This window comes from Neofelis nebulosa, chromosome 4, assembly GCF_028018385.1.
Source record: "Neofelis nebulosa isolate mNeoNeb1 chromosome 4, mNeoNeb1.pri, whole genome shotgun sequence".
Classification (NCBI taxonomy): Eukaryota; Metazoa; Chordata; class Mammalia; order Carnivora; family Felidae; genus Neofelis; species Neofelis nebulosa.
Window position 1 is genome coordinate 115,575,799 of NC_080785.1, and position 18,154 is coordinate 115,593,952.

Here is an 18,154-nt window from a genome sequence, read left to right on the forward strand (position 1 = left end):
GGTTGGAGAATGTTCAGATCCCAAGAGACCATCTTATCTCACCCTTTGTCACATAGTTGTAGAATTGTGGGAAAGTCAGGCGGGGTGGGCAGGGGAGGTGGGTAGTCCTGGGGAAGAGCCTGGCATCAGGGTGACATTGGGGTTTCAGAGTGGCTGTTTTCCAGCTGATAGGGAATGGTTTCAGTATTTTTATGTGGGTGATGCCGTTGGCTGTCCCAGCCAAATGGCAGTCCCAGCTGTGAGTCGGAGAGGCGGGAAGCTGAGGGCAAGGGTGGAGAGCCCACATACCCTCGGGGTATAGCCGGGGTGGGGGGGTGGCATCATTCAAGAGAGAACCCAGGTGCTGCTTACCCAGCCCCTGAGACCCTCCAGCTGCTCTCCTGACCCAAGCTACCTCCCCCCAGGATTGTGTGCGCTACAGGGCCAGCCCCAGAGGCATTCTCAGATGTGGTGACGGTGAACGCCTCTAAAGAGGGCAAGTCACGGGAGCGCTTCTCCTACGTGGTAAGGAAGGCTGAACCCACCCTCCTGCCCACCCCACCAGACACACACCTGGGGGGTGGCCTGAGGCCTGACCACCTGTCTTCCTCCTCACAGCTGCCCCAGGTTCAATTCCTAGAGCCTGACAAGGGCCCCAAGGCAGGGGGCACCAGGATCACAATCCACGGGAGCGACCTCCATGTGGGCTCTGAGCTCCAAGTCCTGGTGAACGACACAGAGCCCTGCACGGAGCTCGTGTAAGCCCCTGGGCCTGGGCCACCCCTTCCTGCCCAGGGAAACTGGAGGGCTGGGGGCTGGAAGGGTGGAATGACGTCCTTGCACCAAGCATCACTCGGGTTTTCACCGGCTGTGTCCCTTCGGCCAAGCCCCTTCCCTTCTCTGAGCCTCAGTTTCCTCTTCTGGTAAGAACAGTAATTGTGAGTAGTACTCTGTGCCCGGCATACAGTAGGAGCTCCATAAGTGACCTCTGCTGTGAAAAATGTGATGGTCATATACATTCGGAGCTCCTCTGGCTGGCCCAGGGGTGTGGTCCAGAGCCTTTTGATGAAATACCTTTGTCTTTATTATGCACTTACTGTGTACCAGGCCCCATTGATGGGCATTGCTGGGGACACCAAGAAGAGCCCAGCAAAGTCTCAGCTCTCAGGAAAGCAGACATTCCCGCAGGAAATAGAAACATCTGAGACTGGGAAAAAAGCTGGTTCTTTCAGAGCCATTCCTCAGCTCTGAGAGAGGGACTCTGGGAGGGCTTCTTGCATGAGGCGGGATGGGGCAGAATTGGAACACACGGGCAGGGCTGGAGGAAAAGCGAAGGTGTTGAAGGTGGGGAGGACAGCCTGAGCAAAGATGTGGCAGTGGGTATGTGCAAACAACAGATTCCTGTACGAGGGGGCAGAAGACCAGGTTGGGGCGAGTCGAGGAGGCCTATCCGGGCCAGGCATGCGGGCTTGTGCCCTGGGCGATGGGGCAGGCAGGAGCAAGTAGCAGGAGGTGGGGGCCGTGCTGACAGTGCCGCTCCCCTCCCACAGGCGCATGGACACCAGCATCACCTGCACGGTGCCCGAGGGTGCCCTGCCGGCCCCCGTGTCCGTGTGTGTGCGCTTTGAGCGCCGGGGCTGTGTGCACAGCAACCTCACCTTCCAGTACATGCAGAACCCAGTCATCACGGCCATCAGTCCCCGCCGCAGCCCCGTCAGGTGAGACCCCAGACCCTGACCTCTGGCTGAGCTCACTCTCTAGGGCTATGGGTGGGCTGACAGGGCCCGCTCTATCCCATAGTGGCGGCAGGACCATCACGGTGGCTGGCGAGCGTTTCCACATGGTGCAGAATGTGTCCATGGCTGTGCACCATATCGGCCGGGAGCCCACGGTGAGGGGGCTGGGACCAAGGTGGGTGGGGAGCGGCCAGTAGCCCTGATTGACTTCACGCTGCTGCATCTGTCTTCTCTCTGCCTCTCTCTCTGTCTCTCCCTCTCTCTCTCCGTCTCCTTAAACCTCAATTTCTCCCCGTTTCTCCTGCCCGTCTGTCCATCCTCAACCTTGGCCCTGGCCCTGGCCCTTCCCTACCAGCTCTGCAAAGTTCTCAACTCCACCCTAATCACCTGCCCGTCCCCTGGGGCCCTGAGCAATGCATCGGCACCGGTAGACTTCTTCATCAATGGAAGGGCCTACACCGATGAGGTGGCTGTAGCCGAGGAGCTGCTGGACCCCCAGGAGGCCCGGCGGGGCAGCAGGTTCCGCCTGGACTACCTCCCTGACCCACAGTTCTCCACGGCCAAGAGGGAGAAGTGGATCAAGCACCACCCCGGGGAGCCCCTCACCCTGGTCATCCATGTGAGTTCCAGTGGGTACCAGTGCGGGAGTGAGCGGGGCCGGGCTCAGCCGCAGACCTCAGCAAGCACTCCCTCTCTGTTCCTGCAGAAAGAGCAGGACAGCCTAGGGCTCGAGAGCCACGAGTACCGGATCAAAATAGGCCAAGTGGCCTGTGACATCCAGATCGTCTCGGATAGAGTCATCCACTGCTCGGTCAACGAGTCCCTGGGCACGGCCGAGGGGCAGTTGCCCATCACAGTGAGTGAACGGGGAACCCCAGGTGGAGGCAGACCTGGCCCCCAGCCCTGCCCCTCACCCAGCGTATCAGAGCTAAGTGTTGTCATGCTCAATGGATGACGCCAAGTGGAGTTTTACATCCCCACTTGACAGATGAGGCCCAAGAACTTAGTCAGCTGCTCCAGGGCAGTGATTGGCCCCAGATAGGCCTGATGGGGCTGGACTTTCAGAGGCCGTTAGAAGTCTCCCTTGTTCCACTTGACGCTCCACGTCGAGTTTGGGCTGCCAGTCACGTGCAGAGTCACAGAGGGGAGGGATACAGGAGGAGTGCCGAGAGGGGCCAGAAATGAGACCTTTTCTATGCTGTACCTGCTTGCATGCCTCCTGGGACGGGAAACCCCTTCCCTCTCAAGGCAGCACATGCCGCCCAGGACAGGTCTGACTGCCAAAGCTCCCTTTCACCTGCACCCCAGTCCCAGTTATGCCCTCTGACTCCTCAGCCTTTGCCTGTTTCCCTGGTCATCAGACAGTCCTCCAGATACTTGGGGACAGCAGCCAGGTCCTGTGAACTGCCCTGCCTTCGGCTCCTCCACTGCCCCTCCCAGACCGTAGTAATTAACACAGTCCATATTGAGTCTCCCCTCTCTGCCAGGGCTAGCCAAGCATCATCTCCTTTAGCCCTCACAGCATCCCCAGGAGGTGGGCCTGGTTATCTCTGTGTTTATAGATGTGGCCTCTGAGGTTCAAAGAGGTTAGGTGACTTGCCCAGGACCCCACAGCTAGTGAGGAGAGGAGCCAAAGCACGAGTCCGGGGAAGCTACAGCTCCCTCCTCCCATCTCTGCCCAGATCCAGGTAGGGAACTTCAACCAGACCATTGCCACACTGCAGCTGGGGGGCAGTGAGACCGCCATCATTGTGTCCATCGTCATCTGCAGTGTCCTGCTGCTGCTCTCTGTGGTTGGTAAGGAGACTTATTCTTGTGACACCTTGGAGGGCACACCTGCCCCCACCTTGTCCCAGCCCCTCAGAAGATTGGCAGATAGGAGAAGAGGAGTGATGGGCTGGGGACACAGCTGAAACAAAAGCTTGGTGGTGGGTTACTCACTGAGAGATGTGCCCTGGCTGCGGCACAGATGGGTGGAGGATGATAGATGCTGGGGGATGCGCTGGGTCCAGGCTGTGGGCCCTGACTGCCTGGCAGAGGAACTTGGAACCTTGTCCCGGAACCAGTAAGGGGCTACTGGAGGAGCTTAAAAGGGAAGCTTAACCCACACATTTGGTAGGCTATCCCACTATTAAACTGATGGTTGTAAAGGTGATACAGTTGATCCTTGAACAACATGGAGCTGGGGGCGCTGACCACGCCCCGCCCCACAGTCCGAAATCTATGTATAACTTTTGACTCCCTCCAAAACTTAACTACTAATAGCCTCCTGTTTCTGGAAGCCTTACCAATAACATAAACAATCAACACACATTTTGTGTTTATATGTATTATATACTATAGTCTTACCATAAAGTAAACTAGAAAAAAGAAAATGTTATTAAGAAAATCATAAGGGGGGCGCCTGGGTGGCGCAGTCGGTTAAGCGTCCGACTTCAGCCAGGTCACGATCTCGCGGTCCGTGAGTTCGAGCCCCGCGTCGGGCTCTGTGCTGACAGCTCGGAGCCTGGAGCCTGTTTCCGATTCTGTGTCTCCCTCTCTCTCTGCCCCTCCCCCGTTCATGCTCTGTCTCTCTCTGTCCCAAAAATAAATTAAAAAAAAAAAAAGAAAAAGAAAATCATAAGGATGAAAAAAATACATTTTCAGTACTCACTGTATTTATTTTTAAAAATCTACAGGTAAGTGGGCCTGTGCAGTTCAAACCCAGCTGTCCAAGGGTCATCTGTGTGTGTGTATATTTCCCCCTTCCCCACCCCAGTAAGGGATTATAATATAATACTACTGTGTCACCTTTTAAATGTTTCATAATTCACAAGTTAACACCTGGTCATCGTAGAAAGAATCGAAAATGGTAAAAAGCAGAAAGAGAAGAAATCGACCATAATTCTCTCACCCAAAGAAAGCCACTGTTCACCCCTATTTTTTTTGACCTCCTCTATTTCCGACCTGGGCCGGTTCACCCCTCCTTAGGCAACCTGATGGTCCCCCGCTCCCGGGAGGTCACCATACTGATGTCGAACTTAGTGCGGACATCCGGCTGGCATAGCACATTACAGCCCAGAACTCCTGGGCTCAAGCAATCCTCCTGCCTCAGCTTCCCAAGTAGCTGGGACTACACACATGTGCCACTGCACCTGGCAAGGATCCTGAGCCTGGGAGACCCCTGTTTCATTTTAACTGACACATAATTTTATGTTAGTTTCAGGTGCACAACACAGTGATTCAGTATTTTGATGTAGTTGCCTTGTCACTATACAAAGTTCTTATAATGTTATTGACTATAGTCCCTATGTTGTACATTACATCCCCAAGACATGTGTTTTATAAGTGGAAGTTTGAACCTTTTCATCCCCTTTACCTATGTCACCTATTCCTGCACATCCCTCCCCTCTAGCAACCACCAGATTGTTTTCTGTATCTATGAGTGTTTCTGTTTTGTTTTGTTTTTTTAGATTCCACATATAAGTGAAATCACAGAACATTTGTCTTTCTCTGACTTATTTCTTAGTGTAATACCCTCTAGATCCATCCATGTTGTCACAAATGGCAAGATTTTGTTCTTTTTTAGGGCTGAGTAATATTTTATGTATGTATACCATTACTTCTTTATCCACACATTTGTCCAGGGACACTCAGCTTGCTTACACGTCTTGGCTATTGAAAATAATGCTGCAGTGAACATAGGGATGCATGTATCTTTTTGAATTAGTATATTTGTTTTCTTCAGCAGATGAATAACCCAGAAGTGGAATTGCTGGCTCCTAGGACAGTTTTATTTTTATCTTTGAGGAACCTCCATACTGTTTTCCATAGTGGCCGCATCAATTTATGTTCCTCCCAACAGTTTACCAGGGCTTCCTTTTTTCCACATTTTTGCCAACACGTGTTATTTCTTGTCATTTTGATCCGAGCCATTCTGACAGGTGTGAGGTGCTATCTCATTGTGGTTTTGATTTGTATTTCCCTGACGATGAGTGATGTCGAGCATCTTTACATGTGTCTGTCGGCCATCTGTGTGGTCTTTGGAAAAATGTCTCCTTGGGTCCATTTGTTAATCAGGTTGTTTGGTTTTTGTTAAGTTGTATGGGTCTTTATATATTTTGGATATCAACCTTTTATCGGATATATCATTTGCAAGTATCCTCTTCCATTTAATAGGTTGCCTTTTTATTTTGTGGATGGTTTCCTTCACTGTCCAAAAGCTTTTGAGTTTGATGTCATCCTATTTGTTTATTTTTGCTTTTGTTGTCCTCACCTGAGGAGACATAGCCAAAAAAAATATTGCTAAGACTGCTGTCCAAGAGCTTGCTGCTTATGTTTTCTTCTAGAAGTTTTATGGTTTCAAGCCTCACGTTTAAGTCTTTAATTCACTTTGACTTTATTTTTGTATATGGTATAAGAAAGTGGTCTGGTTTCATTCTTTTTGCATGTGGCTGCCCAGATTTCCCAACACCATTTATTGAAGAGACTGTCTTTTCCCCTTGTATATTCTTGCCTCCTTTGTTGAAGAATAATTGGCTATGCAAGGATGAGTTTATTTGTGGATTCTCTTCTAGTCCATTGATCTATACACCTGGTTTTGTGCCAGTACCGTACTGTTTTGGTTACAATAGCTTTGTGGTATAGTTTGAAATATGGGAGCATGATCCTTCCTGCTTTGTTCTTCTTTCTCAAGATTGCTTTGACTATTTGGGGTCTTTTGTGGTTTCCTGAACATTTTAGGATACTTTATTCTAGTTCTGTGAAATATAACATAGGTATTTTGATAGGAATTGCATCGAATCTGTAGATTGCTTTGGGTAGTATGGGCATTTTAACAATACTTCTTCCAAGGTATGAGCGTGGTATATCTTTCCTTTTTTTGTGTGTCATCTTCAGTTTTTCTCATCAATGTCTTATAGTTTTCAGAGTACAGATTTCTTACCCCCTTGGTTAAATTTATTCCTAGGCATTTTATTCTTTTTGGTGCAGTTGTAAATGGTATTGTTTTCTTATTTCTTTTTCTGAATTGTTCTTTATTAGTATATAGAAACACAGTAGATTTCTGTATGTTAATTTTGTATCCTGTGACTTAACTGAATCTGTTTAATAGTTGTAATTGTTTTTTGGTGGCATCTTTAGAGCTTTCTACATATGTTATGTCATCTGCAAACTGTGGCAGTTTTACTTCTTCCTTTCAAATGTGGACGCCTTTTATTTCTTTTTCTTGCCTAATTGCTGTGGCTAGGACTTCTAAGTGCTATGTTGAATAAGATTGATGAGAATGGGCATCCTTCCTGATCTTAGAGGAAATGCTTTCAGCTTTTCACCGTTGAGTTTGATATTAGCTGTGGGTTTGTCCTATATGGCCTTTATTATGTTGAGGTACATTCCCACTATACCCACTTTGTTGAGAGTTTTTATCATAAGTAGATGTTGAATTTTGTCAAAGGCTCTTTCTGCGTCCATTGAGATGATCATATGATTTCTAGCTTCATTTTTATGTTAATTTGGTGTATCATGTTGTATGATTTGTGGGTGTTGAACCATCCTTGTGTTCCTGGAATGAATCCTACTTAGTCATGGTGTGTGATCCTTTTTTTTAAAGTTTATTTATTTATTTATTTATTTTGAAAGAGAGACAGAGCATGAATGGGAGAAGGGCAGAGAGAGAGGGAGAGGAATTCCAAGTAGAGTCCATGTTGTCAGCGCAGAGCCTGATGCAGGCCTTGATCACTTGTACTGTGAGATCATGACCTGAACCAAAAATCAAGAGTCAGACACTTAACTGACTGAGCCACTCAAGTACCTCGATGGTGTACAATTTTTTAAATGTATTGTTGAATTTGGTTCGCTAATATTTTTGCACCTTTGTTCATCAGTGATATTGGCCTGTAATTTTCTTTTTTTGTAGTCTCTATCTGGTTTTGACTTTATAAAATGAGTCTGGAAGTATTCCTTTCTCTTCAATTATTTGGAATAATATCAGGAGAATTGGTATTAACTCTTCTTTAAATGTTTGATAGAATTCACCTGTAAAGCCTTTTGGATCTGGACTTTTGTGTTTTGGGGAGTTTTTAAATTACTGATTTAATTTCATTACTAGTAATCAGTATATTCAGATTTTCTATTAATTATTCAGTCTTAAAAGATTATATATTTCTAGAAATTTATCCATTTTTTCTTGGTTGTCTAATTTGTTGGTGTGTAACGTACAGTGTTATCTTTTATATTTCTGTGGTATCAGTTGCAATTTCTCTGTTTTCATTTCTGATTTAATTTAGTCCTTTTTTTTCTTTTTCCTGGATGAGTCTGGCTAAAGGTTTGTCAATTTTGTTTCTTATCAAAGAACCAGCTCTCGGTTTCATTGGTCTGTTCTATTGTTTTTCAGTCTATTTCATTTATTTCTCCTCTGATCTTTATTTCCTTCCTTCTACTAACTTTGGGCTTTGTTCTTTTTCTAGTTCCTTTAAAGTTAGGTCATTCGAGACTTCTCATTTCCTGAAGGAGGCCTGTATCACTAGCGAACTTCCCTCTTAGAATGGCTTTTTCTGCAACCCAAAGATTTTGGACTGCCATGCTTCTGTTTTCATTTGCCTCCATGTATTTTTTTTTTTTACTTCCTCTTTGGTTTCTTCATTTACTCATTGGCTGTTCGGTAACATGTTGCTTAGTCTCTACATGTTTGTGCCTTTTCCCATTTTCTACTTGTAATTAATTTCTAGTTTCATGCTGTTGTGGTCAGAAGAGATGTTGGATATTACTTCAGTTTTCTTAAATTTATTGAGACTTGTTTTGTAGCCTATATGTGACCCATCCTAGAGAATGTTCCATGTGCACTTGAAAAAACTATGTATTTTGCGGTTTTTGAGATTTTATTTAAATTTTTTTAATGTTTACTTATTTTTGAGAGAGAGAGAGAAAGAGAGAGAGCGTGAGTAGGGGAGTGGCAGAGTGAGAGGGAGACATAGAACTTGAAGCAGGCTCCAGGCTCTGCGCTGTCAGCACAGAGCCTGATGCAGGGCTTAAACGCATGGACTGTGAGATCATCTGATTCGAAGTCAGATGCTTAACCAACTGAGCCACCCAGGCGCCCTGAGATTTTATTTTATTTTGAAAGGGAGAAAGTGCATGTGAGCAGGGGCAGAGCAGAGGGAGAGGGAGAGAAAGACTCTTAAGCAGGCTTCAGGCCCCATGCAGAGCCTGATATGGGGCTCTATCTCACGACCATGAGATCATGACCTGAACCAAAATCAAGAATCAGATGCTCAACAGACTGAGCCACCCAGACTGAGCAAGGTGTCACTTGCTGTTTTTGGATGGAGTGTTCTGTATATATCTGTTAAGTTCAGCTGGTCCAGTGTGTCATTTAAGGATGATGTTTCCTTATTGATGTTCTGTGTTGTCTATCCATTGATGTAGGTGGGGTGTTACATTCCCCGACTATTATTATGTTGTTGTCTGCTTCTCCATTTAGGCTTGTTAATATTGCCTTGTATATTTAGGTGCTTCCATGTTGGGTGCAGAAATATTTACAAATGTTATATTCTCTTGTTGGATTGACTCTGTTTTAAAATCTATTGTGTCTGATGGAAGTATTGCTACCTTAGCTTTTTTTACGTTTCCATTTGCATGGAATATTCTTTTCACTTTTAGCCTGTGTCCCCACACTTCTGAAATGAGTCTCTCATGGGCAGCAGATAGATGCATCTTGTTTTTGTGTTGGTTTGTATCTGTTCATCCATGTCTTTTCATTGGAGAATTCAGTCCATTTATATTTAAAGTAATTATCGATAGGTACATACTTATTGCCATTTCATTATTTTCTGGCTATTTTTGTAGTTTTTCTCTGTTCCTTACTTCTTTTGCTCTCTTCCCTTGTGGTCTGACAGCTTTCTTTAGTGGTGTGCTTAGATTTTTTTCTTTTGTGTATTTTATATAAGTTTTTTCTTTGTGGTAACTGCAAGGTTCACATATAACATCTTAGGTTTATAACAGTTTCTTTAAAAACATTTTTTTGATGTTTATTTTGGAAAGAGAGAGAGACAGAGCATGGGCAGGGGAGTGGAGGGGCAGAGGGAGAGGGAGGCACAGAATCCGAAGCAGACCCCAGGCTCTGAGCTGTCAGCACAGAGCCCGACACGGGGTTCAAACTCACGAACAGCGAGATCATGACCTGAACTGAAATCGCACACTTAACCAACTGAGCCACCCAGTCACCCCTATAACAACAGTCTCTTTTAAGTTGATATTAAGTCAATTTTGAGCACATTCCAGAGCTTTATATTTTTACTCTCCCCCATTTTATATTTTTGATGACACACTTTACATCTGTTTGTTTTATGTATCTCTTAGCTAATTGTCGTATTTTAATTAATTTTACTACTTTTGTCTTACTCTTCATACTTGCTTTCTAAGTGTTTGACCCACTACCTTTATTTTATAATGTTTACCACTAGTTTAAACACACACACACACACACACACACACACACACACACACCACTTCTTTTTATAAGAATGGGACATCAGAGTTATTTTCCAGGGCGTTCCCCAACCCTTTACCCTGTAGGAGTTTTCAGCCCACCAGGGAGGGGAGGACTGTAGGCCGGGGCAACCGTCCACCTTCCCACACCCTGCCCAGAGGAGCAGGAAGCCAGCAGGACCTCTCACTCCAGGCCCAGGCCCTGCACACTGCCATGTGCCGACAACTGTTTTCCAAAGGGCTTTCCAGGCCTGACCTGCCTCTCTACTGCCTGCAGCCCTGTTTGTCTTCTGTACCAAGAGCCGCCGTGCAGAGCGCTACTGGCAGAAGACTCTGCTGCAGATGGAGGAGATGGAATCTCAGATCCGAGAGGAAATCCGAAAAGGTAGTGGGTGGGAAGCATGCGGGACTGTGGACCTTGGCTTTCCCATCTGGGGAATGGGTTCAGGATCTACTCACAGCTCCCTGCCTATCCGCCAGGGTTTGCCGAGCTGCAGACAGACATGACTGATCTGACCAAGGAGCTGAACCGCAGCCAGGGCATCCCTTTCCTGGAGTATAAGCACTTTGTGACCCGCACCTTCTTCCCTAAGGTCAGCCGGCACCCTTGCCAGTCACCTCGGGGGTTCCTTGATCTCTTTCTGAGCCATGCCATCCTAGAGGGCACCTTTAAGCAGATGGGAAAACTTGGTGCTATGTGGACCCCTTGAGCAATGCGTAACCTGCACGCACATTTATGGCAGCCCTGGCCACCTGCCCTCGCCTGCCAAGGGAGGGGTCCCAGTTTTTCCTCTCACTCTTCTTCTCTATTCATTTGATGTTTAACTGTCCATATGGAAGCCGGCTCTTAGCCCCACTCTCCTGGCGGGTAGGGCCTGCCTCTCCCTTCACTAAGGGGGTTCTCCTAGCCCCCAGTGCCCCCCCCAGCCTCTCTCAGCCCTGGTGGGCCCCTTCCCAGTCAGGCTTTTGGTCGCCAGGTCCCCTCCTCCTGCCCACGGGACTCTACCTCAAGCCTCCCACCCCTCTTTGCGTTCCAGGGGCTGCTGCCCTGTCCCCACCTTCCCGGGCCCAGCAAGAGCATATGTGCTGGTGTCCACTACCCTGCTTCTTGCCCTTCTGCACTGTTTACCCTGCAGCAGCCCAAACAAGTCCACGCTGTAGTTCCCGCTGGCCTCTCTGCGCTTTCTCCCGTTCCCCACTGAGCTGCTTTTGCTTCCTCTTAAGCCTTGTGCATTGCCACACCTCGTGTCGTGAGGTTCCACCCCTTCCTTTCCCCCATGAAGCCCCTTGGGTCTCTGGACCCTTAAGGCCCTGCGCATGGCCTACTGCCTCTTCTTCCCTGACAAGGCATCCCTTTGCATTTGTTGAGCGGCCCTTGTGTGCTGGTGAGGGGAGACGCAGCCCTGCTGAGATGCTGGGGGGTGGTCTGCCCCTACAGTGTTCCTCTCTCTATGAAGAACGTTATGTGCTGCCCTCCCAGACCCTCAACTCCCAGGGCAGTGCCCCGGTGCAGGAGACCCACCCATTGCTGGGAGAATGGAAGGTGAGTACCCCATGCAGGTGCATGACTTAGAGCCAACCTACCCCTCTTTGGGACCCACTTTCCTGTTCATCTGATCCATGGGTCCGAATCACCAGGAGTTGGGAGGAGTCAGTTATTGCAAGATAGTGAGCCCTCCATCCCAGGAGGCATTCAAGTGTCCATTCACGGTGTGGTAAGTGCTGACCCTAAGCCAGGTAGTGAGGAGAGAGGATTGGGCCCTTCTGGACATCCCACTCCATCTGCTGCTTAGAGAATGGAAAATGAGAGGTTCTCATGTAGAAGGAATCTGGGTTACCTCCAGGCACCTTTGACCTTCTGTGAGCCCCATTTTTCAGCTCAGTTGAGCCGTTATTCCCAGTCATGGGGAGTTAAGAGACCTCTACCATGAAAAGGTGGTGAGCTCCCCATCCCAGGAGGCATTCAAGGAGACATTCAGGGCATTATAAGTGCTGACTCCTAGGCCTGGTAGAGGCACCAAACCCCTGTGGACTCCCCAGCACCAATTGCTTCCGCAGATCCCGGAAAGCTGCCGGCCCAACATGGAAGAGGGGATCAGCCTGTTCTCCTCATTGCTCAACAATAAGCACTTCCTCATTGTTTTCGTGCATGCGCTGGAGCAGCAGAAAGACTTTGCAGTGCGTGACAGGTCAGGCTGCAAGGCTCTGGGAGAGGGACAGGGGCCTGTCAGAGGCCACACAGCCCGTCCTGTGTTGGCTGGGGCAGTTTGCAAATCACCTTGCCTGCTAGGCAATGGGCATCTACCCAGCACCAGGCCCTTTCCTGACTTTTCTGGGCCTGGATGCCCAAGGTCTAGGCTCGTGGGCACAGCGGTTACTGTGGATGCTAGAGAAAGTGGCCCTTTCTCCAGGTGGGTTTGAGCTGTGCCCACCATCTGCCAGGCACCACCCACACAGGCATACCTGGGCTCGCCAGGCCCACAAGGCAACACCGGCACCCCCTCCCCCCACTCCTCAGATCCCAGGGCCTCCGGGTGCAGCCAGCGCTGATGCCCCACACCCACCCGCAGGTGCAGCCTGGCCTCCCTGCTGACCATCGCGCTCCACGGCAAGCTCGAGTACTACACGGGCATCATGAAGGAGCTGCTGGTGGACCTCATCGACGCCTCGGCTGCCAAGAACCCTAAGCTCATGTTGCGGCGCACGGAGTCTGTGGTTGAGAAGATGCTCACCAACTGGATGTCCATCTGCATGTACAGCTGTCTGCGGGTGAGGGGGGCGGAGCTGCACCACCAGGGCAGTGGTGACCACCACCTCCCAAGCCCATGTCACGTCAACTCTGTCATCTCTGTGCAGATGAGGAAAGAGGGGCTCAGGGAGCAGGGAGAGTCCTGGAGGGTCCATTATACAGACAGGGGAACTGAGGCTCAGGGAAGGTCTGGCCCGGCTTCCTGTAGGGGCTCGGAGCAAGTTCAGGGCAGAGACTGACACCGGGCTTTGTTCTGGAAGATTGTTGTCTTGGTCATCAAACCCTCCCTTGTGTGCCTTTGGGCCACAGCTCTGAGTTCACATGATAAATCAGGCCCAGTCCCAGCCCTTAAGATTCCCCCAGGCTTAGAGCGGACAGGTGTGGAAATGGCAATTAAAATACAGAGCGATAAATGCCACACAGTGGCACTCCACCACCGATGCCTTGGACCTGGTTAGAGGGCTCAAGGTGGCTTCCTGGAAGAGGCGACCCTAAGCTCGGGTCTGAGGGCTTAGCAGGAGGGTTGGGGTATGAGGCCCAGCCTGTCCCAAGACTCTCTCTACTCACCAGCTTGTGATTTGACACCACATTCCATGTTCTAGTTCTCCCTAAAGGCACCCTGGGTGGCTTAGCAGAGTCACGGGCCTGGGAGCCAGCTGATCTGGGGGCTCGAGTCTAGCTCTGCTACCTCCCCACTGGGTGACCCTGGGAAGGTTGATTGTCCTCTCTGAGCCTCAGCAGCGAGGGGGATATCCCATGCCTGGAAGAGTTGCTGGGATGACCAAATGAATGTGCCTGCCCCCAGACAGTGGTTTTCCACCTTAGAATCCATGGAGACACAGGGGGCAGGAAGGGGTGTAGTAGACAGGAAGCAGGGAGATGTGGGGAGAATGACACCAGGATCCAAAAGGAGGACGTTACACAGTGTGGAGGTGTTAGCAGAAGGGGTGGTGAAGGCATTCCAGGTGGGGGCCACAGCATGGCCAAAGGCTTGGGACCTGGAACATGGAGGGTGGGCAGGGAGGCAGTGTGGGCTGGGCTGGGCTGGGCAGGCTGGGCTGGGCAGGCTGGGCCTCTGACAGCCCTGTGCACACTCCAGGAAACAGTTGGGGAGCCATTCTTCCTGCTCCTGTGCGCCATCAAGCAGCAGATCAACAAGGGCTCCATTGATGCCATCACAGGCAAGGCCCGCTACACACTCAACGAGGAGTGGCTGCTGCGGGAGAACATTGAGGCCAAGCCCCGGGTGAGTTGGGCAGGACCAGGGCAGCTAGCTGGGCAGCAAGGTGGGAACCATCTCCCAGGCTGACTGGGAGGGGAACCCGCATGCCCGGAGCATCCTGACCTTAATCGTGACCCAACCGCCCTGGGCAGGCTGTTGCCTTGCCTGGGCCCTGGGTAGCGATGGAAGGGACTTGCTGACTGTCTTCTCTTGTCTCATGCAGAACCTGAACGTGTCCTTCCAGGGCTGTGGCATGGACTCGCTGAGTGTGCGGGCCATGGACACAGACACGCTGACACAGGTCAAAGAGAAGATTCTGGAAGCCTTCTGCAAGAATGTGCCCTACTCTCAGTGGCCACGTGCGGAGGACGTTGACCTCGGTGGGCAGGGGCCGGGTGGCGGGCCTTAGCCTTTGGGCTGCTCCAGCGGGAGCTGTCCCTTGCCTTGGTTGTATACTCCTTTCAGTTAGTGAATGTACGTTAACTGAGGCACCGGGGACATGGAGATGGATGATCAGACAAGATGCCCATCACCAGGGAGCGCCTATTCTGGCAGGGAGACGGGTACTGCAGTGTGAGCAAGCTGCAAACAACAGCAAAAAGTATTCAGGAAAGGCTTCCTCAAGGAGGGGGAGTTGGAGTGGGTTTTGAAGGATGCATAGGAGTTCTAGTTAGACCAAAAAGCTGAGAACATTCGTTCTATGACCACAGGCTTTTCATAGCACCTGGTCTGTCCAGGCCCTGTTCCAAGTACCAGGTTGTGATGATAAATAGGTGCTAGGTGCAGTGACTGTTCACAGCAGGTTGCTCGCCAGGGCTGGTAGGCCGGGGCCAGGATAGGGTAGGTGATGAGGTTGGGCAGGCACTCAGTCACCCAGATCCTGGAAGGGCAGAGTCCATACCTAAGGACAGTGGGGTCATGGAAGGTATGTGATCCCTTTCACACGTGGTACCTTTTCTTATTTCATTGGCATTAATAAAGTAACAATGTCAAAGATGAGGACATTTCTAAACCTGCTCTGTGCCCACCATACCCTCTCCTCTGGATCTTTTTCCTCCTCCCCATTCTACAGATGGAAAAATAGAGGCTCAGAGAGAGGCATGGCTTGCCCTGGGTTCCACAGAGAGAGCAAGAGACCTCTCACTGGGGGGCCCAGGCTGGTGCTGCGCCCTCCAGCCAGCTCCCCGCCCCTGACACCCTGCTCCCTGCCCCCAGAGTGGTTCGCCTCGAGCACACAGAGCTATATCCTCCGGGACCTGGACGACACGTCTGTGGTGGAAGATGGCCGCAAGAAGCTCAACACACTGGCCCACTACAAGGTGAGGGCCCCGGCCCCACCCATCCCCCACTTCTACCCTCCCTAACTTCTGACCTCTGACCTCAGCCTCTCCCCTCCTGTCAGATCCCCGAAGGTGCCTCCCTGGCCATGAGCCTCACAGACAAGAAGGACAACACACTGGGCCGAGGTAGCACTGGTGGACATGGGGAGGGTGTCTAGGCCAGGCCTGGGCTCTTTCTGAGCAGTCATCATAGGGAACCTGAGGGTTTAAGAGGCAGGGCTGGGCCGGACTATGGTCTCCTTGGTTGGGGCAAGGGCCAGGCCAGCCCCTCTGCCCCAGTACTGCTTGGGCAGGGCCTGTGGCCAGGCCTCCTCAGGCTAGTATCCTGCGGGCAGCCAGAGAGAGGCCCCAAAAGGGCGGGATGTGGTTTCAAGAGGTCTGGGCAGCTGCCAGGCTGGAGGGGGAGCTGGACACCCATCTGGGCTTCAGGCTGTGTCCCTGCCTCATTTCCACCCCCCCATCCACACCCTCAGGCTCCCAGGCCCAGCTGCCAGGCATGGGGTCCTCAGCTCCCTTCATCTCAGGGTCCCCTCCTGAGGTCAGGAGCAGGACCTTGGGCCTGTCCCCACAGCTTAGGAGGTCTGGGTTGGGCAGTGGAGGGGGTGAGGGCAGCCAGCCTTTTCCCCTCTGAGGGTCTTCCCCCTGTCCATGTGTTGACTCTCTCTCTGTCCCTCTGTTTCTCCTTTCTCATATGTGTCTGTTTCTCACTGCCTCTATCTCATTCGCGGTGTCTCTCTGGATCTCTCTCTCTGCCTCTCTCCATCTTAATGTCTCCATTTCTGTTTGTCTCCCCTCCTCTCTCTTGTTTATTTATTGTGTTTTCCATCTCACAGTGAAAGACTTGGACACGGAGAAGTATTTCCATCTGGTAAGTGCCTGGCCTCTGGCCCTGGGGGCGCCCGCCCTCACCGGGTGTGGACTTGGCTTCCTGCCACCCTAGGCCTCTGGGGAAAACATTCCCAGCCCTGGGAAAGGCTGGGGACTAGGGAGCAGGGGGTAGGTCCCAGAATCACCCTCATCCCTTGGGTATCACAAAGCGCATGTGGAGCCAGGTACCTGTGGGTTGTAGGATTAGACCACCCACAGGATGGCCAAGGGTAGTACCAGGTGCTGGACTGGCCCCCTTCCCGACCTCCTAGGTGTTGCCCACGGACGAGCTGGCAGAGCCCAAGAAGTCCCACCGACAGAGCCACCGCAAGAAGGTGCTACCAGAGATCTACCTGACTCGCCTGCTGTCCACCAAGGTGGGCCTCACCTCTCCTCCCTGTCAACGGGCCAGCTATGTGCACATGCCTGGGTATGGTGGGGGGGTAGAGTTCTGTGGGGGCAGAAGGGCTCCCTGAACGAGAGGCTGAGGGCTTTGTGCTGCTCCTGGGGAGTGATTTGCTCATAGCCATGAAAGGTGCCTAACAGACAACTTCTGTATTAGCCAAAGTAACAGGGCAGCAGAGGCCCAGAGGGGTGACCCCAAGGTCACATAGCTCAGGTGGCCTTACTCATTCCCCGCTTTGTGCTCCAGTATCTGGATTAGTCCTTTCAGTACCCCTGGGAGGAGAATTTCACTAACCTATTTCACAGACAAGAAAACCAAGGTCCAGAGAAGTTAGGTGACCAGCCTGATAGTATTATGGCTTTCCCATTCGCCATCCCAAGCACTCCGAGCTCCCTGAAGTTAGGAGAGGTGCACACTCCCCTCCCCACATGGCCCTGGGCTGACCGTAGCCACCCCACTCCTCTGCAGGGCACACTGCAGAAGTTTCTGGATGACCTGTTCAAGGCCATCCTGAGCATCCGTGAAGACAAGCCGCCACTGGCCGTCAAGTACTTCTTTGACTTCCTGGAGGAGCAGGCTGAGAAGAGGGGGATCTCCGATCCTGACACTCTGCACATATGGAAGACCAACAGGTTGGTGGGCCAATGGTGTGTGGGCGGCGGGCAGGCAGGGAGGGATGTGCAGCTTCATTGTTTCAACGTGGGCAGCAATAGTGCAGCAGTTCAGACCCTGGTCTCTCAGTCCACCTGCCTGGATTCAGTTCCTCTTTTGCCGCTCCCTAGCTGTGTGACTTTGGATAAGTGACTTCACCTCTCTGTGCTTTAGTATTCCCAGCTGTAAAACCAGGGCAATAAAAGTGATCCACCTTAATTGTAAGAATTAACTAAAAGCAAGCATTGTATAAGTTTTGTCCTTACCATCATTTCTCTCTTCCACCCCTCTTGGGCGGGTACCCTCAGCTCCATTTGACAGATGAGAAGCACAAGGCTCACAGAGCAGTGCCCACCCAAGATCACACAGCCCTTGCAGTGGCAGAACCGGGCTCAAAACCACGATATCTGACTCCTATACCCAGTTCATAGCCTTCCTTTAAGGCTTTCCAGGTCACAGAACCCCACAACTTGTTGAAAACTTCAGCCTGAACCTCAGTAAAAATGATGCCTACAAGTTTCTGTGCAGCTGCAGGGGCTTCTCAGACCTCTGGGGGAGGGTCCTCCACTCCAAGCTGCTGAGTCAGTGGGTGGCCCTGGGGTGGGGGCACTACCAGCCCTCTCTGGCCTCCTGAGACCAAGGCCAAATATCCAGGCCCTGCCCTCCCTCAGCCCTTTCTGGCTGCTCAGTGGCCCCAGCTAATGGTGGACTTCCTGCTGCCGTGCAAGGGCTGGGAGGAGG

General features: G+C 50.9%; 1 protein-coding gene across 2 annotated transcripts in view; it reads left to right on the forward strand.

Moving 5' to 3' along the window:
• PLXND1 (plexin D1) overlaps nt 1–18,154 on the forward strand; it is a 59,739-nt gene that overhangs the window by 38,044 nt on the left and 3,541 nt on the right. The window contains exons 14-32 of one of the 2 annotated variants that reach the window (XM_058725909.1): nt 405–504; nt 598–737; nt 1,530–1,697; nt 1,780–1,870; nt 2,071–2,334; nt 2,422–2,571; nt 3,398–3,512; nt 10,456–10,563; nt 10,659–10,771; nt 11,659–11,721; nt 12,237–12,367; nt 12,749–12,947; nt 14,027–14,173; nt 14,373–14,529; nt 15,365–15,468; nt 15,552–15,615; nt 16,323–16,357; nt 16,629–16,733; nt 17,231–17,394. In XM_058725909.1, the coding sequence (XP_058581892.1) occupies nt 405–504; nt 598–737; nt 1,530–1,697; nt 1,780–1,870; nt 2,071–2,334; nt 2,422–2,571; nt 3,398–3,512; nt 10,456–10,563; nt 10,659–10,771; nt 11,659–11,721; nt 12,237–12,367; nt 12,749–12,947; nt 14,027–14,173; nt 14,373–14,529; nt 15,365–15,468; nt 15,552–15,615; nt 16,323–16,357; nt 16,629–16,733; nt 17,231–17,394 (2,418 nt within the window). Of the gene's footprint in view, nt 1–404; nt 505–597; nt 738–1,529; nt 1,698–1,779; nt 1,871–2,070; nt 2,335–2,421; nt 2,572–3,397; nt 3,513–10,455; nt 10,564–10,658; nt 10,772–11,616; nt 11,722–12,236; nt 12,368–12,748; nt 12,948–14,026; nt 14,174–14,372; nt 14,530–15,364; nt 15,469–15,551; nt 15,616–16,322; nt 16,358–16,628; nt 16,734–17,230; nt 17,395–18,154 lie in introns of both variants that reach the window. The other variant, XM_058725908.1, reaches the window with a different exon arrangement.